Source organism: Alexandromys fortis, unplaced genomic scaffold (genome assembly GCF_014885135.2).
Source record: "Alexandromys fortis isolate MF-2015 unplaced genomic scaffold, M_Fortis_MF-2015_v1.1 scaffold_1, whole genome shotgun sequence".
NCBI classification, from domain to species: Eukaryota; Metazoa; Chordata; class Mammalia; order Rodentia; family Cricetidae; genus Alexandromys; species Alexandromys fortis.
Genome location: NW_026067927.1, coordinates 33,697,694 through 33,725,360, shown reverse-complemented (window position 1 = coordinate 33,725,360; position 27,667 = coordinate 33,697,694). Strand labels below are relative to the sequence as shown.

At 45.3% G+C, this 27,667-nt stretch overlaps 1 protein-coding gene across 3 annotated transcripts in view; it reads right to left on the bottom strand.

The window, feature by feature from the left end:
* Positions 1-875: 875 nt before the first annotated feature.
* The window catches only part of Sfxn1 (sideroflexin 1), a 1,040,418-nt gene continuing 1,013,626 nt past the window's right edge, over positions 876-27,667 (bottom strand). For 2 of the 3 annotated variants that reach the window (XM_050143873.1, XM_050143872.1), the window contains exons 2-11: positions 24,757-24,931; positions 17,718-17,888; positions 15,645-15,743; positions 14,584-14,659; positions 13,971-14,056; positions 12,991-13,118; positions 10,576-10,625; positions 4,090-4,139; positions 3,511-3,558; positions 876-2,849 (exon numbers count right to left, since the gene is read on the bottom strand). In XM_050143873.1, the coding sequence (XP_049999830.1) occupies positions 2,753-2,849; positions 3,511-3,558; positions 4,090-4,139; positions 10,576-10,625; positions 12,991-13,118; positions 13,971-14,056; positions 14,584-14,659; positions 15,645-15,743; positions 17,718-17,888; positions 24,757-24,920 (969 nt within the window). In that variant the 5' untranslated portion in view covers positions 24,921-24,931 and the 3' untranslated portion in view covers positions 876-2,752. The other variant, XM_050143874.1, reaches the window with a different exon arrangement.

Here is a 27,667-nt window from a genome sequence, read left to right as displayed (position 1 = left end):
GGAGGATGTTGAAGTCAAGAGTGCCCTCTGGTGGCCATTTGGCTGCTTACCTAGCATGCAATGAGGCCAGGCATATGGATACATTTTACAGCAGATACCCCAGAGGTTACTGAGGGTTGGGTTTAGACCTGGCACTGCCCATTTCCAAGCCTGTGCTAGAGATCGAAGACTAGGGCAGGCAACTCACTCAGTAACCTGGGGTTGAGCAGTGGAGGTGGGGTAGCCTTTGGTAGTCTCCGAACCCAAAGGCTCCTTGCAACAGTGACTGTCTCTGCTCTTGCCCTGGCATGGTGTGGCCTGGCAGGGGATCCTGGGGTTCTAGATACCCGGAAGAGACACCCGGTACCTCTTTAGACAGTGGCTGGGAAATAGACTTCCCTGAGTAGAAAGTCGATCATGTCTGGTGGAAAGATAGAGGGAGCCCCCCCCCCCCCCGCCCCCATCGCGACTATAAGTAAGCCAGATCAAGCTGAACTGAAAAAAGTGTAACAACAGGTATATTGAGCAAACCAACTCCTGAGTGGGCTCTCTAGTCCATAAGTTTTAAATAACTCATGTATAAATTAGTTCATCATTTACCTTTCTTGCTTGTTATCACTGTTAAACTTGCTGTGCTTAACTCATCAATGAAATTTAACAACTGTTCTTCAAAGGGACCTGTTCCAGGGCTCCTTTGGGGGTCTAAGAGCATGTCTGCTATGAAGACAGGGTACTGTCTCACAGGGGTCCCTGTGAGGTTCAAGAGGGTGGAAGCCCAGCAACCTAAAGCAGAGAGACACACTATTTGTTAAGAGACAGGCGGTCACACAGAGCACTGCATTCAGAGTTATTGATAAAGCACAGATGAAAGGCAACACGGATTGTCACACTCAAACTGCATGCAAATAAAAGAGAGTTTATTTTCATTCTGCATTTATTTGACATTTTATCCAGTTAAACTGAAATGACACATTGGCTGTGACATTGGCAGGACACCTCACTAATACTGATAGCTGCTAGTCAGCCGCACACGACGCTGTCTCACATTGAAGAAATGTTAACTAGTCACCTTACAACCTTATTGCACTTCGTGTGGCTGTGTCTTCAGAAAAAAACAGGCTTTTAAAAGACCAGCAAAGGTTGCCAATTTTCGCTCATTTGTTCTTTTTTTTTATAATAATTATGATTAATAATCATGATTAAACCACACAGTGAGTATTCCTATACAAAAGCATTAAGAGGCCGAAACTTCAAAAACAAATCGAAAAGAGCCCAGCTCCACATCGACTATGCATTCCTCGGTACACCTGGGCTGCCACTTGGGTGAGTGTGTCATTCTCCCCACTAGCTACTGAGTTTGCACGTTCTCAGAGCTGAGTGTGCACTGGGGTGAGGGCTCAGGGATGAGCTGGGTGGGGCGGACCTCAAGGCCTTTAGCTTCCCGCGGAAACGTCCTGTAAGCACCTTGTGAGCCCTGCCTTGAGCTCCAAGCTCTCCCCACCATATACACAGATGCACCGAGGACAACAAGGCTCATCCAAGGCCAGAATGTCACAGGAAGCCATTGTATTTCAAGTGGCTTGGCATTCAACTCTACAGAAGATTCCAGCAGCACGGGGAGGGCTGAGAGCTTCAGATCCATACATCCTTTCAGAGAAAACAGAAACACAGACACAAGGCACACCAGTTTTTCTTTATGAGGAAATTCAGTCTGGACACATTACTGGGAAAAAGGATCTACAGAAACTGGGTAGCTCCTTTTTTTCCACTTACAAACCTCTGAATTGGAATGACTGACACTCAGTGTAACAGGTAGCTCGTCTATGACACGGAACATCTATGGACTTCCAACACGACCTCAGCTACACTGAACAGATAGCATGTAAAATCCCTAGAGAGATGTGGACATGCCCCGTCATTTCGGGGTCTTCAAACAGAGTGGAATGCAACAGGACATTCACTGTTGCTGACTTGTTCATGTATTGTCTCTGTATCTTCCCGAAACACACACACAAGGGGAGAGGCAGATAGGGACTGGGAACTATGGTTTCACGGTCCTAAAAAAAACCCAATATACTCCTAAACCTAGCATTTGGGCATTTCGGCTAATTATTTGATGGAAATTCATGATTCTTAAATACCTTTGAGGTCATATTAGTAATTTCATAAGAACATTAGACAAACTGGAAAGTTAACCAAGAGAATCCAGTACCACGAACACATGCTCAGCTGCAGGGGCGGCTTCATACCCTGCTCTGTGGCTGACTTCAGGAAGGTGTATGGAGTGTTTACCCTCTGAACCTCAAGTCTCCTCACCATCTGCTTTGGACTGGTCCACTGCCAAACCAGAGACAAAGTTTCCTTGGTATTTACGCTTGTGTAGTTAGTCTTAGACCTTTGGTGGATTTCCCAGTTCACGGCAGAAATGGAAATGAAATCGGTATTTGCACAGGTAACCTTTCCAATGACTGACAACCATGTTTACGGAGCACCTAGCTGTGTCTACCAGTGCTTTAGAAAGCTCCAGGTGAGAGCTTTGAACAAATGATGTCATTAAAGTCTACCAGAAGGGTATGTTTGTAAATTACAATATGATTCAAATGTCAGGCTCCTGACCCGCACTGGGGGCTGTGTCAAGGGGCAGCTTGATTCTAATGCAGATCTTTTAGAGGCTTTTGTAACTGGGAGTGTCCGTCACACGGGATTTCCTCACTGCTGTGGCTTCGGGAGGTCCACAGATGACAGCCGGAGCCTCCAGGGCTTGATCGTGGCTTCACAGGCCCTTGTTAAAGTACACGCGCTGTAATTCAGGATGACTCCTCTGGATGCTGGCTTGCAACTCATCCTCCAAGCTTGTCACAGACATGGAACTGGGACAAGGCAGAGGGAACAAGGTTATCACATGGGCAAAGAAGGGACCCTGAACTAGAAAGGGCAGGGAAAGGACACCGGCTCAGAGACCCAGGTCTGGTGTGCATGAACACACCAGGAAGGCTGCACATGGCCACAAAAGGAGCATTCTGTTCCTGCCATGAAAACAATTGTCACAATAAAGAATTGCAAGAAGCCAACTGCTAAGCCTGTTCACCTCTGTTATTTCAAGCTGAAACCGTCTCCTTGCTGGTAAGCACACTGCAATGACGTGCACAGACCCACGTGTCATAGCGCTGGGACTGCAAGCAGCTACCCAAGCTAAGGGCAGAGCCGAGGTCACAGAATCCCATTCATGGATGAACACAGATGTGCTTGTCTGTGGCTCCAGTGACATTAATGAGTCATGAAGCAAAATGAGCACCAGGCAACCCGACTCTTACAAAGGCCAAAACGCTCTCAAATGAAACAGTAGGGGGCAGGAGAGAACTGGGTAGAGCGAGTGTTGAGCCCACAGACAAGTCTCTTCCTTTTAGAGGTTTTCCTGGCCCGTTAGAGACCTGATTGAAATGAACCATCTTCACTTGTCTCTCCAGCTCATTTTTAAGATCAAAATTCACAATAATTCTGAAGCAAGCAAGCAAACAAACCACCACCTACCTCTTCTGAGGAAACAGAGCACAGCAAAGGGGGGTGGCGAACACCAAACTTCAAAATAAACAGAAAGACAGGTCAGTTGGCTGAAGTGGTCACTTCTTGGCTTCTCTCTCTCTCTCTCTCTCTCTCTCTATATATATATATATATGTATATGTATATATATGTGTGTGTGTGTGTGTGTGTATGTATGTATGTATGTATCTTAATGACAACCTCTTTCCTTTAGAGCACAGAACTGCCTTACAAATATTTAATGTTTAATCACCAAAATGGTAAACAAAAGCACCAGGAACAAAGGGGTAACTGGAGTTTACGTGGGAACACCCAAATAGCCCTAACTGTGGAGGTTCCTGTATGGACAGTTTTCATCTTTTTAATAATTGGGGCCACAAATTGCAGGCACTCTGGGTTGGTGCCATTTTCAAAACTTTTCTGTCACCCAAACCTCCACAGGCACCAAAATGACTTACATAAGTGATTTCTGAGTTGACTACTGAGAGAACATGGTAACACCTACTGAATAAATACACACACAACAATAATAACAGCAGCTATGCTTTTAAAGGCTCATTTCCACTTACCAAAAGCCAACCAACGTGACTTGAATTGGTGCGCTCATCCACGGGAACCTCTGTATTGAAAAACACACAGGCGTCAGAACTTGTGTGGTTCTTCAAGAGTCTCTCCTGCTGACTGAAGAACATCCCCGTGGCATAAAACCCAGCACAATGGGGTTAGTGAGACCTTGGGCAACACTACCACACCGATTAGTCCTGACTTCACGGCCCTGAGCTATGAATGACCAAGTAAGCAGCAGCCATCCCGAGTGTTATTCACCTGTGTATACGAGGTAGGGGACTAGCTAGCATTTAATTATGGCTTATCTGCTGCTAGGGAGGAGGAAGGGCCCCACATGCAAGCTGGAAGACACATGAACTTGCACTAGATTCCTGCCCCATCAGCACTGACCAACTGTGTGGAAAAAGCAGGCAGAGTCCAGGGTTTGTTAGGATGCAAAGTAAGCAGTCCCTCTAAAGGTGAGGAGGAAGACATGCCAGGAACCCAGGACGGTGACCGAGTGGGAGGAGCCTAGCAGAGTGGGAGGAGTCTTAGTAGACACCACCCTCCACTTGCTTGTACACACTCTTTGATGAATTCAGTTGCTGTCAGTTAAAACCGTTTCCAGAATAAGTTATCTTTGCTAGTCGTGGGCAAGTAGGTCGGCCTTGTAGGAAGCAAACTTAGTTTTACTTAGTTGTTAGATACTTAGTTTTTAAAAAAGGAAAATACACAACATAAAACACAGGGTTATCTCAGTAAGACCACAGAAACTTCTGCAACGAGCTGTGAGTTGGTTGGGATGCAATCAGCCACTTCAGCCCCGAGTCACACAAGGTGTTGCAAGATAACGTGCGGAGAAGGCATACCCTGGTGCCCAAGGAGACTCCTTTGCTGAAAGGGATGGAAGGAAAGAGGGAATGAAGCAGGGGGAAACGCCATCAAAATAAAACCAACCCACGTAGGCTATGTAGGGGGAGGGGAGGTTAACCTCCAAGAGGAAACTACTATCATGTGCCACATAACGACAGGATAAGTTCTGAAAAATGCATCCTCGGGCCAGGCTGTCTGGGCACTCACTAGCATACTCTAAATTCAGCTCCCTGGGCTATATGATTTCAATACAAACACTTCTCCACCTCTACACAAATGATTGGCTGTTTAAGGAGGGATTTTCACAGGGAGATTGCTGGTGGCCATGTCAGAGGAGCTGTGGCCAGCAATAGAGCTTATGGGACACAGCCCAGTGGACAGCAAAGCTACTCTGGGTACATCCTGGACAGGCAAAGCCCCAGGAGGATTGTTTGCAGAATGGTCCTGGCTTCTGCTGCGCTTCCTTCTGTGGGGTGCTACCCTGTTCCTGCTCTATTTGGCACGGTGTGGTCACTATATAAAAAGATGCCACTGTATCCAGTATAGTGTGATTGTTTCTGGGGAAGATTCTACTCCTCACTGGACAGTTCACTTACAGATCATAATGAAGATGATTTTTATCAGAGCAATGATGATCAGATCTATGATTTAACTGGACTTTCTGAGTTAGCCTAATAGATACAGATGGTTAGGACAGTTCGTAAAGATGATTAGGAGCATGGTTTAGGTCATTCTGACAACTGCTCCAATAAGAGATAGAAAAAAGGGCAAAAATGACTAAAAGTCACCTTCCCCTTTGTTAGATGTGAGATTTGCAGAATATGGAGAATAAAAACAAAGAGGTTTCATGCATTATAGATCCATGAATTCTGTCTGTGGAAACCAGGCTGATGAGTAAAGGAAGCAGTTATGTTCCTACACCCAAGGTAAAGCCGAGTTCCTTGGTCATGTTATTTGCAGAATTAACCACAGGCCCCGGTATGCACCTTGAAAAAACAAAATTGTGCAAGGAAATTAAATGACTCTATTGTGTGTAAAGAAAATAGATGGTTAGCTGAGCATTTGTTTAAAGCTTTGTTTTATAGAATAGGAATCTGCTACAATGAAACTGCAAATTGCCTGCCAGTACAAAGGGGACTGGCTGAAATACACTTAGTTTGCTTTAGACTTGGTTAATAAATTATAAAAGAGTCATTGCTTTGGGGTGAAGATGCTATGGTGGGAAAATTAATACAAAGAAAAATGTTTACCTATTTGTGGGCTTCTAAGAATAACATTTCACTTGTGATCATATGTGATTCATTCTTGTATAAAGATTTTAATTTGTTTTTGGAAAACATGTAACTTGTGGCTGTGAGGCCATATTTTCTTAGAAATTGTTTTGTCTTAGGAGATATAAAAGGGATAAGAGAAAATAAGAGAAAAAGAAGCAAAGATATAAAAGAAAACATCATGAAAGATGGAGAAGGAGAACGTCAGGGAGGATGGAGAACATCAGGGAAGAAGAATGAAAACAACAGGGTAGAAGAACAGAGCAGGAACAGCAGAAAGTGAAAAATAAAATGAAGACCCTTTAATCCCAGCACTCAGGGAAGGGAGGCAGAGGTAGGTGTATCTCTGTGAGTTCGAGGCCAGCCTGGTCTTCAGAGTGAGTTCCAGGACAGCCAGAGAAACACAGAGAAACCCTGTCTAGAACCCCTCCCCACACAAGGCTACCTGTTGAGTGAGCTCGTTTGTGTAGATGAACTTGAGCCTGTAAGACAGTCCCCGCATCTCTACTGGCCTCTTGTCTGCCTAAGTAAACACAGCCAGACACATTCCAGAGTATACTTGTGTGTCACCTCGGAATAGACACACATAAGCTAAAGGCTAGCTTTGCTTGAGGGCTCTTCATAATGACAAGGACTCTGGAGAATTCTGACTTGCTTGTGAAACCCAATCCATCACCGGCCCCATTCTTGACTCTGTCTTCACTACCCCATCCTGCCTATTCCCCAGAAAGAATTTCATCTGAGGCCAGGAAAAGGCTGAACTGAGGATGACCGGGACATGTCTTGCTTAACAGACTGTATGAAAAGGAGGTATAATACATAAAAAATTTCAGAAGAATTGAAAATGACATACTAAGTTTAGAAGGTATACATCTTCAAACCAATGTGGTTTGGGATACACAGTGACACGGATATGTATCTCAATGATAATATGAGTCTCAATTCTTTTCTCCCAATGGCCCCTTTCCCATTAAATTAATGTGTACAATGTAATTTGTGACCCATACCACAGTTATGATGCTGTCATCAATAAAAATAACGAGCCCATCTTTCATGGTAAGTGCTTTCCATGCTCCTTTGGGATTCTGCTCCTTTTGTGGTCTCTGTCCCCTGCCAAAGTTGTAGCTCTGATCTCACTATGTATTGGTTGATGTTTCCTAGGGTTTGAGTTTATTTTTTATTTTTTTGTACGAGATGGAATCTCATGTAGCCCAGGCTGGCCTAAGCAAACTTACTAGGAGCCAAGAATGACCTTGAACTCCTGACCCACCTATCTCCACCTCCCAATTGCTGGCTTTACAGGTGTGCACCATCAGGTCTGGATCTAGGGATTCACACACAGTACCTACTTCTTCTGTTTGTCAATTTTTGACTGTAGCCTGTCTGACAGGTGTTTAACAGCAGCTCATTCTAATTTCTCCAATGACTAAAAGATCGGAAACATTTCCTATGTTTATTCATATATTTTAGTGCATCTGCTGAACTTTTGCCCATTTTTGCTCTGCCATTTTCCTGCCATTTAGGTTCTTTACGAATTCTTGATTTATTTTCTGACTAAAACGGCTTGCTTCGCTACTTGCTACACCTGGTTGGTTTCTCATCTTGCATTCTCTGTCTAGTTTTTGAAAGACAAAATTAAAAAAAGTTTTGAAGTAGTCTGAGTTTTAATTTTTTCTTTGATCTTGTATCCAAGAAATCTTTGCCCTAGCCCTGTGTTCAATGATATTTTCTTTTTATACTTGAGTTTTTAGATTTCATGAACCATGGAGAGTTAATTTGCATTGAGGGTAGAATCACTTCCCTGTGTATAACCTGGCCACTCACAAATCCCCAACGAGCCCTGTTCTATTCTCACTAAGCTTCTGCTGACACATGCCACCTGCTGGTTGGTCCTCTGCGAGTCTACACCAACTACAGCTCCCCCGTGTTCTTTGTGGGCCCACGCTGAAATCACCTTGTGCCGTGGTCACTGACTCGGACCCTCATTCCTCCATGCTGAGAGCCAGGTTCATGCCCTGCTTCTGTGACTCTGGTACTGAACACTGCTGACCACAGGCACCCAGCAGAGGGCTCAAGAGTAATAATGTCTGTGAATAAGTCACATTCTCATGCATTAGCAAACCACCCAGAATCACCCTCCGAGTACACACTGCAGTGTGACTAGAGCAACATGAAAGATCCAGAACTGGAAGCTCCAAGCCGGACCTCAGGACCTACATCTATCAGTTCTGTTCCCAGTGGAAGTGCCAGGCAGCCTGGAGAGTATGAGGCCTATTCTTCAAGCTGACGCGCTGCACCGTATTTTAGTCAGGGAACTTTTCGTTAGCTGGAGGGACTTTCGTGAGTCACCTGCCCATAGTTGGCGTGTTTCCCGGTCCTCCACTTGGAAGAAGATAAGATGTGGGGGAAAATGAGTCATGCTGAATGTTCCCCAAGTGGCGTTTAAAAAGCTGAGAATGTTCAATGGGTTTCATGTTTGCAGAGAGGTTTGGTTATCACAGAAAAAAAAAATCTGCATTTCCAAAAAAGGATGAGAAAACACTCCAAGCTCCAAATAAAAACACTGATAAATTCTGCCCCTGTGTATGTTTGAATAATAATCACGCTATCAAACGAGCCCCAAGTGCAAAGATAATATGTAATTGGAACTTGACCCTTGAACTTGGGAGTGTGAGTACATACGGGTCCTTTAAGCACACTTAGTCTCGACCATTTCAAGGCAACCTGTTTCTTGAAATTGGGAGGACAGCAGCTACAATCAGACTCCCTGAACCTAGGGAGGACAGCAGCTACAACCAGACTTCCCGTAATTAGGGAGGACAGCACCTACAATCAGACTCCCTGAACCTAGGGAGGACAGCAGCTACAACCAGACTCCCTATACCTAGGGAGGACAGCAGCTACAACCAGACTCCCTGTACCTAGGGAGGTTCTGGGAATGATCTTTAACTATTCTGGCTCCTTTGGGGGTTGTGATGTATTTTATGATCTTTAATTATGTGTGTGAATGTTTGTCTATGTATGGGTATATGTACTTGATTACAGATGCCCCAGGATGCCAGAAGAAGGCACTGCACCTCCTGGAGCTGGAGTTACAGAATGTGGGTACTTGGGAAAGGGATGCGAGTCCTCAGCAAGAACAGAGTATGCTCATCACTAGCAAGCCACCTCTCCAGCCCTGGTCTTGCTTTTACAGGCTGATAACCACTTGCCTTTGGCAGGAGGGGATATTTGCCTTATTTGATATGTTCTTTCAATCTCTGTTATTTTTGAAGTTATCTATGCCAGGGCCTTAAGATAAGACCAAGCAAGTGAAAAGGCTGATGGGTCCCCAGAAGTTCCAGGAGCATGGCCAGGAGTTCCTGTCCCTCACAGGGGCCCCGCGAGGTGCTCACAGTGTTTATTTGCAGCACATTTTCTTGACTCACACAGTGTTTATCAAGGGTCCATTCAGCACTTGGCTTTCCTTCTCCTACTGGGCCCATATGCAGTACATGGACCTATGTGTATACGTCACGGTCTCATCCCAGGAGCATCTGGCCTGGGGCAGCATTTTTTTCTCTGAAGCTTTATGTATGACACTCCCTTGCTTTTACAATTCTGTTTTTAAGACTCAAGCGATCGACCCCAATGGAGCTGCCATGTTCAGTGCATCTCCTCCTCCAGGAGGGCCATTGCCTCTGCTCTTAACTATGTCTCCACACTCAGCATGACACGCAAGAGTCATCCTAGGCCACTGTATCCCAACTGGGCTAATCCTGGAACCTATAAATCACAATCTGGAGGGCACAGAGATGGCACCTGGCAATGCAGACTTAACTTCTAGATATGATTATCAAAGAGAAACACTAATAAATCCAATGCTCCATGAAGCTACCATTCCAGATCTTTCCACTTCCGATATTACAGGTAGTAACTTCCCATGTCCCAGACTCATTGCTGTCTTCTCCCTCTGACCTAGCTAGGCGTGCTCAGGCGACTGGGTGGACAGCCCACTCGTAGCCTCACTGCAGCAGAAGTCTTCATGCACAAAAGCCTTTCCAGCATCTGAGAGTGGAAAGATGTTCTTAGAAGCATCTTTGTATTTTCACAAGTGTCCAAGGGAAAGTGACCTTCAGGTTGGCTGTCACTCACTAATGTCAAGTCTGAAGAGCCCTGAAAAAGACTCACAGCCAGGTGTGGTGGCACACACCTTTAATCCCAACACTTGGGAGGCAGAGGCAGGTACATTTCTGGTACATTTCTGAGAGTTCAAGGTCAGCCTGGTCTACATAATGGACAGTGAGGATGTGTAGAAAAACCCTGTCTAAAGAAGAAAGAAAAAGAAACAAAAGCACTCACAAATGACGATGTGATGGGTCTTACCTTTAGGAAGGCTTTCTTTTCCAATGTGTTCATGATAAACGGGGGGATGGCTGTAATAAAGACAAGACCATGTAAGTCTTCACTTAATGCCTGTTTTAAGTGGAGTTTCCCACACAAGCTGACAGAAAGCTGTGCCACTTTTAGGCTATTTCCATGTTGGCAGAGTGAACAACTCAAACCAAAGCAAACGCAGGACTGGAGCTGGGTGGAAACTGGGGTGCAGTCTAGAAATCAGGGCTCAGACATGTTGGGGGCTTCATAGCCTTCTCTTTGGGATGATAAACATACTGGTCCCTAGATACCTTCACAGACCACACTGGCATCCTACTAGAGTATGGAGGGCTCTCATCTCCCCAGTTAGCTGAAATGCAACATGACCATTGCTGTCTCTCGGAATCTACAGGGGACTGGACTCAGGACTCTCGTGGTTACAAAGTGCATGGATGCGCATAGCTGCTGTCATCTCTAGGTGATTTGTAGCCTATAACATAACATAAATGATGTGCAAATAGTTACACTATTGTGGGAATAACAAGAAGAAAGTCTATACGTGTTCAATACATGTCTTCCTCTTTGATAGCTGGTTGACTCTGGATGCTGAGCTGTGTACACACAGGGTCAACAGCGGAATGCCCCTCAGTTTTCCTTTGGGCAGTTTCCTTCAGCTTTTGTTGCTCATTCAAACCAGCCAGCTCAGAGCATCCTGTGACAATAGCCAATAGCAGCTGACAGACACGCTTCATTCGAGAGCATCTTGTAATAGCCAAGGGCCATTTACATGCAGCTTAGGTGAAGAGATTCAAGAGCATTAAATCCTGGGTTTCTTTCTTTGTTTTCCCTACAATAGAATGCTGTCACTTTCAGGCCCTTTCATTTCTGAATGTCTAAGAACCTTCTCCAGGCCCCCAGAGTAGACAGGAGCTTCTCAAAAGGTCTTGATATGACACAGATGTCCTCTGCTCATGCTGGCTCCACACCATATAAATATCAGAGCAGCGGCCAGATGTACAGTTTCTAACAGCTGCCCTCAGCATCACCGTTGTCCCGTGTTCCAGGGAGAGCTTTGGTAGAAAGAGCTGATCTCCATGCACTTCAGAGTCATCTTAAGATGCACTCAGTTCACACCACACCCCACTCCACACAGTTCACACCCCGCTCCACTCAGGTCACACCCCACTCCACGCACCCACACCCCATTCCACACAGTTCACACCCCGCTCCACTCAGGTCACACCCCGCTCCACTCAGCTCACAGCCTACTCTACTCAGTCTTATCACTCCACTATATCACTGTGGTCCAACTAGCCATGGCTCGCTGCCTGTGGTGCCGAGGCAGCCTCCTGAGCTGTCTCTACTCACCACGGCTGCACCCCTTTAGTCTCTCATAGCACCCATCACATAATTACCAATTATTTGAATTATTTGAATAATTACCAATTATTAAAAACTGTGTGTGGTGCTCTATCCCTCAGACTAAATGTTAGAGCTTGTAATGTCCAAGTAGCTGACTCCAGTCTCTGGGGCCCGTTAAAATCCTTTCTCCTTTTCCTCCTTCGCAGATGCCTCCCACAAAACGGCAAGCTCCTGCCCCTCTGCTGATGCCCACTCTACCTCAGATTCATGCCTGCTCAGTATGTTCCACCCCAGTCCCTTGCCTGGCCACTGCTGCTTCTCCCATCCCTACCCTTCCCTTCCCTTAGCTCTTATCACTATTTTACATACAGGGTAAGCATTCCTAATCAGAAAAGCCCTCAGTTCTGGGGGCTGGAGAGATGGCTCAACAGTTAAGAGCACCAGCTGCTCTTCCAGGGGACCTGGGGTTCAATTCCCGGCACCCACACGGTAGTTTAGAACTATCTGTAATCTAGCTCAAAGTGATTTGACATACTCATTTAGACATAAGTGTAGTCAAATCAGCAATGCATATAAAATAAATACAAATAAATCATAAAAACCCCTCAGATCTGAATGTTCCAAAATCAGAAACTTGCTGAGAACTAAATGATGTCACCTCTTTCAACTCACACGCATGAGTCAGGATGCACACTGCTTGGTGCATGTATGAAATCATTAGCAATACTGCATGAAACTATTTTTAGGTCATGTGTACAAAACGTATACGAATCATTAATAAACTTCGAGTTTAACTTTGGGTTCCTGAGAGGTAGCTCATTATATATATATTTGTAAATGTTCTAAAATTTAAACAAATCCTAAACCTGGGGCACTCCTGAGAGCCCCAAGCATTAGGGTAAGGGACGCCCCCACTTGCACTGTGTATTATTTACTTGTTCAGTTGCAGGCTCCACCAGCAGAAAGTAGTTTTCACAAAGAGGAGTGCTGTTGACCGTTTCTGTTTACTGATACGTAAAGGTTTGGCATAAACTACACAGCAGGACCTCCAGGCTCACTTACCCATGCCAGGGGCCGCCATGAGGATCCTGGAGATGACCACCTGCGTGATGGCTTGTTTTGCAGCATTGGTCGATTCTCCCAAGCGGGTGCCGTTTTCATCCGTGACAGGAATACCAACTTTGAGTTCCCTGAAGGGCAGAACACACGCAGAGGGGTTCACAGAAGCTGCAGGCAGCATCCTGAAGGAGGACTCTGTTGAGAAAGATCAAGTGCCTCCTTCATCCAGTTTCCCACTCAAGTGTCAATTTTGGCACTGATATATCTATTTTTAAATACCACGAACAGGTTCAAGCCTCCTGGGATAGACGCAAAGGGAAAATAACAGTACTCTTTTTTTTTTTTCAGAAGATGTACTTTTCCAATAATATGATTTGAGGGGTGGATATGTTAGCTCAAAGGTGAGGTTAATTTCTATGCTCACGTACAAATGTGAACAACCTTCTAAATCAGAAATAGATACAGTACATAGTGTTATTAGGTATCTCACGTATTGGCAGTCATTGCAACACAGCCCTGTTGGATATTCATTAGTTACACAGGATTCCTAAGCCTGGGAGCCCAATTCCTGCTACTGCCTTGTTCTTTTGTTATCATCAAAAATACTTATTCTTTCTTCTCCTTTAATGTCTGTCAGTTCTAAAACAATATTTTTATAAATAAAGATTAAAATTACCTTATGCTCCTTAAAAAAAATTCCAAGGGAAAACCAAGAAACTTGGCTTTTTCCATCTCTGGTTTCAGTCTTACAGATTTTTTTCTGGGCAGAGGGTGCAGGCTAGAGACTCATCTTTGAAGTAGGAAGGCTATGCGTTCTAAGCCTCTAGGTTTTCGTCAGCCCACTTCAACAAGTAGGAACCCAATGGGCTTGCCCTTACCACCCTACCCCAGAGTATTCTGAAACAAATCTCAGACTCCATCTACACGACAAGAAACTCCCCAATCAAGCGCAAGTCCCTGCCCAGTGCATGCGCTCTTCTTACCTTTGCCTCATTAGTGGGATATTAATGCAGTTAGCAGCAGCAACAGCAGCAAAGGGGACAAAACGTCCTATCAGTGGTGAGACGCGCTGTAGAAAAGATAATTCCAGAAACATCATCTCACTTTTCCTGAACGGCTAAATGGAAACTCTCACATCTTCCTAAAAATACCGCAGCCCCAGCTGCATAGAGCCAGGCCAAGGAGCGTCAACCGTGTTGCTGAGAGGTGCTTCTGCATCTCTAGAAGGACATACTGAGACGACGCAGCTATCTGGCTTAGTTCATGTGGCTGGAAGCACATCCCCAAGTCCCAGAACTTTGATTTCAGAGCCAGCCCTTCTACCTCTTCAAGGCACCCCCCTGACAGCCTCAGGAGGAATCTTTTAGAGAGAGGGGTTAGAACTTAATGCGTAGAGCCAGGAACACACCAGTCTTTGTTGCTGCTACTAGTTACCATCCTTCCCCAAATCCACTAGAAGATACAATTAACATATGCAGCTGAGAATGGCTACAAGAAAGCCAAGTGGTTGCAACTCTTCTGAGAAATAACAGAGGCGCCCAGAGTGACAGGTCAAAAGAGTTAAGATGCTCCGCCAGGGAAAGAAAACTAAAGTACCTTGGTTAAGGCATTGAGTCCCAGGGCTGTCGCTACAGCACCGGTTGTTGCAGAAACATAAGCCGTCCCCAGCTCACTGGAAAGAATAAATACACTGTGTAAATGATGCGTGTACACCAGGGAAGAAATCGAGGAGACAGGAGTGTACGATCAGCAGTGGGGAGTCTGCAGAACAACGTCTGGGGTCACTCCATCAGCATGGGAATCCAGAGAGAAGGCCAGCACATCCCTGAAAACGGGCTCCAACTCCAAGCAGACAGACATGCAGACGAAGCACCCATGCAGATGAGGAAGGAGGGGAGCTGCGAGTGTGTGGAAAGCCGTGGGCAGAGGAAACAGTCTGGGCTAAGTGTCTGGGGCACACTTGCACAATTCAAAACTATCGCTCCTAATATTAAACATAGAAAGCCAAGTGCGGGCAGGACCATCTTAGATGGTGTTTTCACTGTGTAAAAACAGCCCAAGTTTACCCCTAAAGGGCAGTGGAACCTGAGCGATTCTAACTGTGAGAAACACCACTGGGGGGCGGGTGTCAGCATCCTTTGCTCCATTTGATGATAGCAGAATACAGGCGTCAAAGGCAATTTTCAAATATAAACCGGAAAATGACTTGTTTCAAGTGTTGTGAAATTATATCTATAGTTTTAGCTAATTTCAGCTTGGCAGCACACACACACACATATACATACACACACATACACATACACACACACTCTAAAATAGGAGACAAATTCATAAATTTGCTGTCTTTGGACTCCAGCAATGACCCGCTTTTGAAGTTAAGCGTCTATAAAGGCTACACCACTGCAAAGCCCCTCCTGCGTTGACTCATGCAGCCCTGAGAGGAGTTACTGGACAGAGGTCAGGCCCGAGGGCTGTTTGGTAGGCATTCTGCAGGACCCCGGAGCTCGGGATATAAGAGAGACAACACTATCCCACTAATAACAGCAAGACAAAAGCAGAAAGTTATCCCGATACAGAGGGAGGAGGAGAGACGGCCAGAGCATGGCTACTTTAAGGAGCACAGGCTAAGGGAGGCTGGGTTGGCCCCACAGCCTTACTTTACACTGAGGGGAGCATCTCCGCTTCTATTGGTGTAGTTGACAACGGCATTGAAGGACTGGTTTATCCACTGCCAGAAAAGCACAGCCGGTGTGGTCCTAAAACAGAGTATACTGTCACAACCCCTCTAGCATCAGTGAGCCCTCTTCGGTACAGTTAAATACCAAACGCCAGCAAGGAAGGGGACCAGGCAGGGAGGAAGACACAGATTGTCTACTTTGATACCCAGTTTCCTTATCACCAAGCTCACAGGCTTTGGGTTTCTATTGCTGTCATGGACATCATGACTAAAATCAGCCTTGCTTCACTTCCACATCACTGTTGATCATCAGAGGAAGTCAGGGCAAGAACCTGACTGACGCAGAGGCCACGGGGAGCACTGCTTACTGCCTAGCTCCTCCTGGCTTGCTCAGCCTGCTTTCTTTTCTTTTCTTTTCTTTTCTTTTCTTTTCTTTTCTTTTCTTTTCTTTTCTTTTCTTTTCTTTTGGTTTTTTGAGACAGGGTTTCTCTGTGGCTTTGGAGTCTGTCCTGGAACTAGCTCTGTAGAACAGGCTGGTCTCGAACTCACAGAGATCCACCTGCCTCTGCCTCCCGAGTGCTGGGATTAAAGGCGTGCGCCACCATTGCCTGGCTTCAGTCCAGGGTCCTTCCCATATCAATCATTAATTAACAAAATGTCTGGCAGTCTTGCCTACAGGCCAGTTTGATGATAGGATTTTTCTTAATTGAAAGTCTCCCTTCCCAAATGACTGTAGCTTGTGTCAAGTTGGCAAAAAAAAAAAAAAAAAAAAAAAAAAAAACAACCAACTAGCCAGGACAGCTTTTAAGAAGAAATAAACTTATAAAAACCCTAGTACAGAGTAGACTGAGAAATTTGCTTCTCTTGGGTAAATAAAACAAAACAATTTAGAGCAAAGCAGGCTTGGCCTTTCTTATGCTGGGTCTATTCCAACACCCAAATGCATCTGAGTCTACGGAGAGGGGGAGTAGAGGAATTTGTTTCTAGACTCCTTTTTTCCTATCTTATTTTCTTTAGTGTCTAAGACTTAGGAAAAACGTCAACTTCTTTTTAAATAAATATATTATTTACTATCCTTAAAAAACGTTTTATTTATTTTTATCTTATGTGTATGAGTGTATTACCTGCATATATGTATGTGCACTGTGTGTGTTCAGTGCCTGCCACAAGGTGCCAGATGCCCTGGAACTGGAATTACAGACAGTTGTGAGCTGCCACATGGTGCTGGGAACTGAATTGGGGTCCTCTGCAAGCACAGCCAGTGAGTGCTCTTAACTGCTGAGCCACCTCTATGGCCCCTGTCTTATCAACATTAGAGGTAAAACACTTTTATGGTTTATTATTATTATTATTATTATTATTATTATTATTATTATTATTATTATTATTATTATTATTATTATCCTGCACACTAGGAGTCCAGGCATGAGCCCTCCATGCCCAGCTATTCGTGTTTAGTTTCACGAATCATGCCAGATGCTGCTTAATATAGTGATAACATCTACTCGGAGTGAACTAAAGATGAATGGTATCTTTCTCAATGTTAAAGCAACACACCTCTACCTGCTTTCGCTGTTCCTGTTCGATTGAGACAGGTGTCAGCTGTACAGCCAGGCTGGTTGCACACTCCTCTCGGCCTCCCAGGAGCCGTGGTTGCAGGCGAGCCACTACAAACCGCCTCCACCTTATGTTCAGCTGTTATACGTTACGGTTAATTTGTAATTAACTTTATTTATTCCGTATATGTGTGTGTGCACGTGGAGGTCAGAGGATGACCTGCAATAATTGGGCTCTCTCTATCCACGAAGCACTTCCCAGGAAGCAAACCGCGTGTTCAGGTGTGGCAGGAAGTGCCTTTACTCACTGAGCCATCTTGCCAGCCCTCCATTTACTTAACTCTTTTTACTGGAAATATTTATGGGGCGCAACATGTTTTGACACACTGTAGCATGCACCCATCATCCTTGTTAGCATAATCACGGTGACACTTACTTCAGTAAAATGTATATTAAAACGTTCTTTCGATGATTCCTCCCGCGCTCCTGTGACTCACCTGTAGAACGTCATCATGCAGCCGGTGATGGTCATGTTCATTGGGACCTGGGCCGACATCCTTCCTATCAGGATCATCTTCTCGCCCGTGTCAGGATGGAAAGCTGAATCGTACACGTACTTCGCCCTCCACAACTCATTCTCCGTGAGGCCAGCAGGAACGATTCCTTGTCTAGAAAATGACAACGAGAGTCCTAGCCACCGCTCCCTCCATTCAGAGATCTCATCATGACCTTCATGGTTTGCAAAACTTTCCAGGTCTGTCAGAGCGTTGGTGGGAATTATGATTTTTAACTGTTTATGTGTTTGGGTGCTGGGGTTAGCGTGTGTTCCTACCACTGGCCTTCCTGGCAGCCTGAAGCGTAACAACAAGAACACGGCTACAGTGAACTCAGACCCATGCACATCAATTACCTGTAATTTGGAAGATAACAGAAAGCAATATGCATATTAAGGAGTGTTCAGCTTGGAGTCACTGTTTTAAGTGACATATTAAAACTGGAGTCTGAACTCGGCAAACTCTCGACAACCATTTTTAACCAATCAGACCGAAGTTAGGGCACTCAAGGCTGTTCCTTCATTTTAAACCTGCAGTTGGCAAACTTAGGTTTAGGACTCTGTGGTGCAAATACAGGCCCTGGTGCACAATTTGTCAGATTTTCCCACCCCAGAAATACTCCTTGTCAGAGATTTGGAAAATATACAAACTTCGTGGAGCAATGAAGTTACCCTGGGCCTATCTACCATGGTCGTTGGCAATATTTGGGAGAATACTTTTTCAATTTTCCAAGGTGTTTAAGATCTGACCCCAAACCAGAGGCTCCCTAACCATGACTTTTATTCAACAATACTCTATAAATATTTCTTCCCGTGTTTATATAACATTCTTCTAAACCATCATACGTTGGTTTGAATAGTAATTCCAAAATGCATGTTCACATAGAAGAACAGGGTGTGTGCCTCTATAGATGCAATTAGCCAAAGTGAAGTCCTATTGGACGAATGGTCACTAAATCCAAGGGACAGTGTCTCTGTACAAACAGAGAAGGCAGAGTACAGTGATGTATCTACAAGACAAGGAACGCTGACAATTCCCAGAGCCACCAACACCCAGGAAGCCTTCCAAGGAAGTGTGACCTTACTGTGCCCTGGCTCACACTTCCAGCCTCCTAATTGGGAAGGGGGCTACACCATCCTTTAAATACTACAGATTATTCCACAACGTGAGTTTTAACTGGGATTTTAATTCTTCCACTTTATCCCTTTGGACATGTAGGGATAAGCCTCCATATGAAGAATTTTCCCCACACCCACGATTATCTAGACATAAATGAGTCAATGTGCTCAATCGACCGCCATGTAAAATTTAAATGTTCTTTGCCTTTCTCCTTTGCACTTGAGTTTGTAGGATGTGGAGGAAGCCCTGAGAGAATGTATATGACAAAGACCAGCCTTTTATTCGTGAGAAATTGGCAAAGCCATACGGGCCAGGCTCAAGAGGGATGGCAAGGGATGGGTCTGGGTATGAGCAGTCGGTGTGTGCCAAGACTGGCAACTGCAGCTTCCTCCTGCAGGGTGTCCCGAATGAACACCTGAGGTTCTGGGTTGCCTGGTAGGCGTCCTCCATCACAGCCCACGTCACCTCCTGATCTCAGCTATTCTGTGTGTGTGTGTGTGTGTGTGTGTCCTTTCTTCCTGCCCTCCTGCCCCTAGTCAGAGTTCCAGGAACCAAGCTGCAGGTTGTGATAGCAAAAGCTATGCCTTTTGCCTTTTGCTCTTGAGACTGAGTTTGTCTTAAAAAGCAGAGGAATTTATCATAAGGTGTGTGTCTTAATTAGGGTTTCGATTGCTGCAATGAAACACCATGACTAAAAGCAAGTTGGGGAGGAAAGGGTTTATTTGGCTTACACTTCAGCATTATGGTTCATCACTGAAGGAAGTCAGGACAGGAACTCAAATGGCAGGAACCTGGGGCAGACACTGATGCAGAGGCCATGGAAGGATGCTGCTTATTTCTTGCTTCTCTTGGCTTGTTCAGTCTGCTTTCTTATAGAACCCAGGACCACCCGCCCAGGGATGACACCACCCACCAAGGTCACTAATTGAGAAAATGCCTTACAGCTGGATCTCATGGAGGCATTTCCTCAGCTGAGGCTCCTTCCTCTCTGATGACTCTAGCTTGTGTCAAGCTGACCGAAAACAGCCAGTACAGTATGAAAATGTGAAATTTGCTCAGTTTTACTCCCCATGGACTGGTTTCTATCAGCTGAGGTGTGAGAAGCACTGGGCTTGGTTTCTAGGCTTCTGTTGTGTCCCTGTTCACCTGCAGAGTATTGGGGTTCCTACAGCCAGAGCTAACGGGCGTTTGTGAGCTGCTCTGGGTATGTGCATCAGGGTGCAGATGCCTGCAGAGGCCATGGGTGTAGGGTTCCTACAGCTGGAGCTAACAGGTGTTTGTGCTGCTCGAGGTGGGGTGCTGGCTACTGAACTTCCGTCTTTTACAAGGGCAGTAGGCACTCTTAAGCCCTGAGCCATCTCCCCTGCCCATATTTTGTATTTCTAAGTGTTCTGATGCACATGAGTGGCTGTCACTCTGCGTGCGGATGCTTTATGTGGATTGAAGGTAGACACTCTCATCACATTGATTTGTTACAGGTTTCAAGTCAATTAGGATAGTGTCAGTTGCAAAATACAAAGGCTTCATCTTTTTAATATCTCTACCTCTTAGTTTCAAAGGGTTTTGAACAGTGAAGATTAAGGTGTCCTGGACTTGCTCTTGTTGTTGATGCCTTGGGGTGCACGCTTTCCTGCATGTGCTCCCTTAGGCATTAATAGAGGTTACAGGAAGAAAAAAAGGGCTATGCTCAAGTTTAGGAAAATGGATTAAAGAGTCCTACAACCCCAAATCCTAAATATTTTGGAACCTTAAAGCAAAGTGGGGTGGGGCGGGGTGGTATATGACAATATGACATTCTCAAGACTGAACCTTTCTCAAATCTCGTTTGAGCAAACACTATCTCCCTCCCACAGCATGTCTCAGGTCCTGCTACACAGACTCACTAGTGTGCTGCTGACTGCTGATCTGGGAGACATGTTATTTTTGCTTTAACATACTTATTACATTTGCCATCAAGAAATGAGAAAAGTGGACTCGGTTAGAGAGATGGCTCAGCAGTTAAGAGCACTTGTACAAGCACGAAGATGGGAGTTCAGATCCCAGCACTGGGCACAAGCCTGGATCCTTGGCATGGGGTGTGGGATAGTGTGGGGGTGAGCCGAGACAGCAAGACCACTGGGGCACACTGACTGCTCACTCAGTAGAAGGGGGGTGAGCTCCAGGTTCAGCGAGAGAATCTGTTGCCAAGGCAAAGGCAGAGAGTAGCAGGAGGACCCTGAAGAGGCAGGTCTTCTGCTACCTTTGAGTCCTGGGAACGAACTGGCCTTTGCATCCTTGCTGAAAGCATCACAGGTGAGGGTACAAAGCGCACACTGCAATCAGACCTTCGGGTTCCCACCTCCCCATCCCATCCCAGCAGCAGGAGGATGCTGAGCTGGGATCAACAACAGTCTCGGTCCATCCAGTGTTGGACTTAACTATTTAACCAAACACATACATTTTTCACGGGAGCTTGATTACTTAAGAGTTTCTATTAAAGGATCATTGTTCTCACTGTGTAGTTCTACCTGGTTCTTCTTTTGGGAGTAAGAGAAGGTATTTAAAATCCTGGTGTGGCAAAGGCCTGTCTGTCGGGGCTTTTAGCATCACAGAGCCGAGTAGGATTCCTATGTGTTTCTAGTGGTTCTTTCTGTGCAGCTTCAGCTGGCTGCTGAATGCTGTCTGGCTGAAGCTCACTAGAGCTTACATCAACATGGGATTTTTCTCTGCCACTCACCCGAAATGGTCCCTTGTCTGATTTCAATAGAGAAATTCCTTCTTCTTTGATATTTTAATGTTTAAATTTCGCCTCTTGTCTACTCAAGAAGAGTTTTCAAGCACTGTGGATCTGAGATTCTGCCTTTGCTAATGATGGCAATCCTGTATAAACCGTCTGGGCTGCAGCCATGGCTGGACCTCCCCTCCCCCGTCTCTGACACTCAGTGTGCAGATGACAGACAGACTTTCCTAGCGTCTGCTCTTTCCTAAGAACTTTCGTGTTCTGTTCATGGAGGCCAATTTAGAGGACAAACGGGATTAACAGGAGGGGGAGGGGGAGAAACAGCAGACGACAAGGCTTTGTGGGAAAATGCTCAAACTTTTATACTTACATGAAAATGTCTTTCTGAAGGCCAGTACTATGAATACACACCAAGAGAAAAATGTTACTTTTAATGGAAAAAAAAAAAACATTTGTTTAAGGCTTGAGAGATGGCTCAGTGGTTAAGAGAACTGGCTGCTCTTCCAGAGGACCCTAGCTCGATTCCCAGCACCCACATGGTGGTTCATAAACATCTGTAACCCCAGTCTCAGGAATTCAGTTCCCTCTTTTGGTCTCTCCAGGCACCAGGCAACGGGCACCCAAGGGGTTCCCAGACACACATGCAAACAAAATGCCCATATACATAAAAAAGTTTGTTTATAGACAACATAAATAAAAAATTGCCATGTGTGGGTCTTTCCTCTGTAAAGAGCATGTCTCTTTAGCTTTTAGACAGGTTCCTTCAGTACAGAAAGTCTTTCTCTGTTGCAGAGATCAGGGTTTTCTTGGAGCAAATATCTTCACCCTCTAGTCCACAGTCCCTTTTTATAATCACTGCTGATGTGACTGGATTTGAAATCCACCAGATCAGAAAAATACACCTCTTGGTGTGCCTTTGAAAGCATTTCCAGAGAAGATTAACTGTGTGTGAACATCTATATGTGCATGTACATCCTGACTGTGGGTGCCAGCATCCTTGGGCTGGGACTCAGATGGAAACAGGAGGAAAGAGCAGAGAGTGCTGACCTTCCTCCTCCTCTGCAATAACCATGGAAAGAGGGAGCAGATTGGAGCCTCCTTTAAGTCAGGTGTTTTGGTCGGAATGACACAAAGGTAACTGCTGAAGTAATGGATGTGTGACCTTTTCATCCGTTCCGCTCTCATCTGCCAGGGAATGACAAGGGCAGTTCAGAGCCTGACCTGTGTGCTCAGATCAGCTGGACAGTTTTAGAACATCCGCCAGAGACCATCTCTGCCTAAAAATGCCTTCTGGGCCTCTTAGAGTTTGCTGCCCTCTCACTGAGGTCTGTGAGGAGCCCATCTGGTTTATTCTCTGCTTTGTCTATTGCTAGTTCCCGAACACTGTCTCCAGCGAAGGTTTGAAGTTTTTTATGGCATTTTAAGCCTCTTCATTATGTCAGCCTCTCCAAGTCAACCTGCCCTCTCTGCCTTTTGTCCCAAATCCACAAAGAACAGGGATTGTCCTGAATTCCTGAAATCATGCTTATGGTCTTTCTTTGTAGACGGGCACTAGTCCCTTCCTAACTGCCTAGCCAGCGCGTTATTCCTGGCATGTTTAGGTGCAGAGCACCTGACAGTCAAATTCCCCATATTTGATTGGCTTTTCCTTAGATCAGAAATCAGCAAATTACTGTCCATGGTCTGTCTGTCCCCCAGATCACAGGGATTTGACATCAAAAGGGTTATAAAAAAGTTAACAAAATTATTATGCGACTGAGACTCTTTGAAGTATACAAAGTCTAAAGTATTTATTTTTTGAAAAAAATTTTTTATGTGTATAAGTGCATGTGTGTAAGTGTACTATGTGCATGCCTAGGGCTGTGGAGGTCAGAAGGAGGCTTCAAGTACCCTGGGACTGGGTTACAGGCAGTTATGAGCTACCACATGGGTGCGGAGAAACTGAACCTGGGTCCTCTGCAAGAGCAGGCTGCTGTGGAATAATCCTCCTGTGCACTGTAAAGATTTGTCACTTGAATTGGTTTAATAAAACACTGACTGGCCAGTAGTCAGGTGGGAAGTACAGGCGGGGTGACCAAACTAAGAATGCTGAAAAAGCAGGGTTGACAAAGGGATGCAGAGGGAGCAGAAGATGAACATGCTAATAAAGGTACCGCCACGTGGCAAAGCATACATAGAAATATGGGTTAATTTAAGTCTAAGAGTTAGCTAGTAACAAACCTGAGCTATTGGCTGAACATTTATTAGTAATATTAAACCTTCAAGCCAATTGTTTGGAAAGCGGCCTCTGGGTATTTGGGAACAGGTGGGCAGGAGAGAAACATCTATCTATAGCAGGTAGCTCTTAAATGTAAGCCACTCTCTGGACCCCTATAGTATTTCTTATCCAGTTTCTTTCTTTTTTTTTTTAAATAGAAAAATACATCTACTTCTGAATTAGCTGTCCTCAAGGATACGAATTCTGAGATTAGGGTGTTTTCTATAGGATGCATGATATTAGCTTATTTGTATCTAATTCCATACATTCCTTACTTATTTTCTGAGATGGGGTCTTACAGTGTTGCTCAGGCTTGCTGAGCACTGGCTGAGTGAGACCCTGCCTCAGTCTGTTGAGTAGCTAGGACTTAGGCAGGCAGTACCAAGTCTGGGTTCTTCCTCATGTGCCGATTCATCTCTAGACTACCTGCTACATACACATGATACATCATGAACAAGAAATGCCCCGTACAGTTAGACTGCATTCCTCATGGAATAGCAATAAAAAAAAATCTGTTCAAGTCCAATGCTGAGAAAAGACATTTTCCAGTGGTTTCTGCCAGAGAACTGGTGAATGTGGAAGATGGACTGTCCCTGCATAGGTGGCTCCTCTTATCCGTGTGTGACTCTCTCAGCTGATGAGGTGCATCTCCCCTCTGCATCCCTGAACACCATCAGAATCGTTCGCAGCTGAGGTTCCCTCACTGGGGGTGAGTCTCGGCAGCAATGACCCTACCCCTAGTTATCAGGAGCCAGTTTCTTGAACAGTGCTGTGTCCCTCCGAAGACAGAAAGGTGCCTGGGACAGTTAACTTAGAGAAGAGGTACAGGATGCAATGAACACGGTGATCCCGTCACGGGAAGGCAGCGAACGCGGCGCCAGCCTTACCTGTAATCGTGCACCACTTTCCTCGCGTTCTCCAGCTGGTCGTTAGTTAGAAGGATGTTCCTCGGGTCCGTGACCGTGAAGAAGTGATTGGCTCGGCCGACGAACGTGCTTTGGTTCCATCGAGGCTCCTTGATATTGATGTTGGGAGGCACTTCCCCAGACATCGTCCCGATCCTGGAAAGGGAAGGACGAGGCGAGTGAGGCGACACTGTTATCACAAGCACGACATTTGGCAGTCACGCTTAGCCTGTGTGTACAGATGGCTCAGCGGGTAAAGCTCTGACTCACCGGCATGGTTTCCTGCGCTCTGCTGCTGGAACCTACATCAAAGGCAGGTGAGTCAACGCCGCAGACACGTCCTTTGACTCTCCCGGGAGCGCTATGGCATGAGCTTACAGACCCCCCCCCCCCCCCCCCCCCCCCCCCCCCCCCCGCATGTCACATACACAACCACTCTCTCTTACACAATAACTAATCAATTTTTAAAAACCACACAAAAATACCTCATAATATTTAAGTTAGTTTTGACTTTGTGTTCGGTCACATTCATAGCTATCGTGGGGTACATACAGCCCCCAAGCTGCAAGTTGGAACCCCTTTTAAACTAAAGCAAGCTGTTCAAAAATCTCAATGAATCTCAACCAAATTTCAGGAATTCGCCACATCTCTCTCATTGTAAGTACATAGTATTTAATTATCCCTTTTCTGTAGGAAAGCCAACGATATTCTACATAAGATAGAAACACAAAGCTTTAAAGTAGCCAGGGCTGGAGGGATAACTTAGTCAGTAAACTACCTGCCACACCCAAGTTCAGGTCCCAAGAACTCACTGCCAGTCAGTCTAGCCAAATGTATTAACTCCAGGCTCATCACATCATGGAGAGTGACAGAGGATGCTACCTGATGTCAGCTCTGGCCTCCATCTGCACGTGCCTTTGAGGGAAGCAGTGGATGTCAGAGTCACCGCGTCCTGGTCTAACAAATGTCATCCCTGCTGGGAGTAACTGACGACGTACAAGAGCACAAAACAACAATAATGATAACCAATGCTAGTGAGTATAAACTGAAAAAGAAGGCGGGTTCTTCCAGCCTATCCAGTGCATAAACCACCAATCAAAAATTAAAAATCATCTCCATCAATTTACCAGAAACATGGAGACAAGCAACACACCCTGACGGTCCCACAGCGCAAACCCGGCTGCCGTCTTCCCTTCTGGCTCAAGAGCATTTTTCCAGTGTTTGTTCACTTATTTCTGAGTCATTACTGCTCTTTTCAGAATTGTGCTGGAGTGTTTTACTGCTTGTTTATGGTATGCTGAAAATCACAAGCTTATTATGCAAATAACAAAGAAATAAAATCTCCCCAGTCCAGCCTCCCTGTAACAGTTTTTACTGTCTTCAAAATTCCTTTGACGACAAGCTTTTGAAGTATAAAAAGTAACTTGATAGGCTATCTTTTAAATTGTAGAATATCATACATGAATATATCCATTCCTCCTCAGTCTCTCCTGTGTCCCCTTCTACATCCCCCTCTCAAATTTACGACCTATCCTACAACTATGTGTATATATAATGTGCTCTATATAAACATACTGAGTCCAATTAGTGTTCCCTGTATGTCCATGGGTGTAGTGCTAACCACTGGGGTACGAGCCACCTATCATATGGTTCCCCCTGAAGAGAACCAATTCCTACTTCAGCAGCTGATGAGCGCACCCAGCTGGCCCACTCCCCTCCTCCCCCCCCCCCACTGGCTCTTACCATCCTCCCACCCTCTTCTGGGATGGCCATTTGCATTTGCTTCATGAAGCCCTCCAGCGACATCAGAGCTCCACTCTGGAGCCACCATGACCCTTTAGGGCTGTTCTGTTCTAGTTCTCAACATCACACATAACACCACATCCTTGTCTGGGGCCCTCATCCCTCATCTCTGGCGATTTTCTCAGATTATCTCTGGCGTTGGTGAGTCAAAGGGGCTGGTCACTTCACACGATCCACATCTAGCTTCATAGAATTAGTTTTCTTCCACCTGCTTCTCTCCTTTCCTTTTCTAACGCCAGCTCTACCCATAGCTTTCTTTAGCATTACACGAATTCTGAGGACCACTTAAGACATCAGATGCAAATGCTAGCCCACCCTGTAATTTGTCCTCTGTCAAAACACACAAATGACACATCACTGACCACTGGATCAAAACTGAACATGTCAGTCAGGCACCCAAGCATGAAGCTATTGATAAAATGGGTTTGGGCTTGAGCAGCAGACCCAGACACAGTAGGTACAGAGCCAACCCTTTCCTCCAGCTACAAAGTGTCAACAGCTCCATCTGGATGATCCCACATCCTAGTTGGCAACCTTGTTTTGCATAGTCACAGATGCTAAGAAACTTTGCTGTCTGAAAGGTAAGGATGAAATTCCCCCTCCCCTCTGGCACAGGGGTCACTGAATTCTCAGGCCGGGCACAGGGCTTCACGTTGAGGACCTTCTGGACTCAGCATCCTAAGTCCCTCTCAACATTGTGGTTTCCAAGGAAACAGGGATGCGAGTCCACTTCACAGTGCAAACTTCTTTGCCCAGTCATGGTTGTGTCCATCATAATGCTGAAGCATTAAACTCCATGTTCTCCACAATGCTACAGTAGCCGTCATTTTCCTGCTAGGCTCGTAGACCCCACATAACTCCTCTGGTCATGATCTTTCTTATCACAGCAAGCCAGAAAGTACACCACCATTAGACAAGAGCTCTATCTCTGCTGGACTTTGCCTGACAAGGTTATAACATAACATAACATAACATAACATAACATAACATAACATAACATAACATAACATAACATATAATAGGCCCTAGGTATAAATTAGAACAAATATACTATTGTGCGTGTTAAATCCAGGGACAGAGACATATGGTA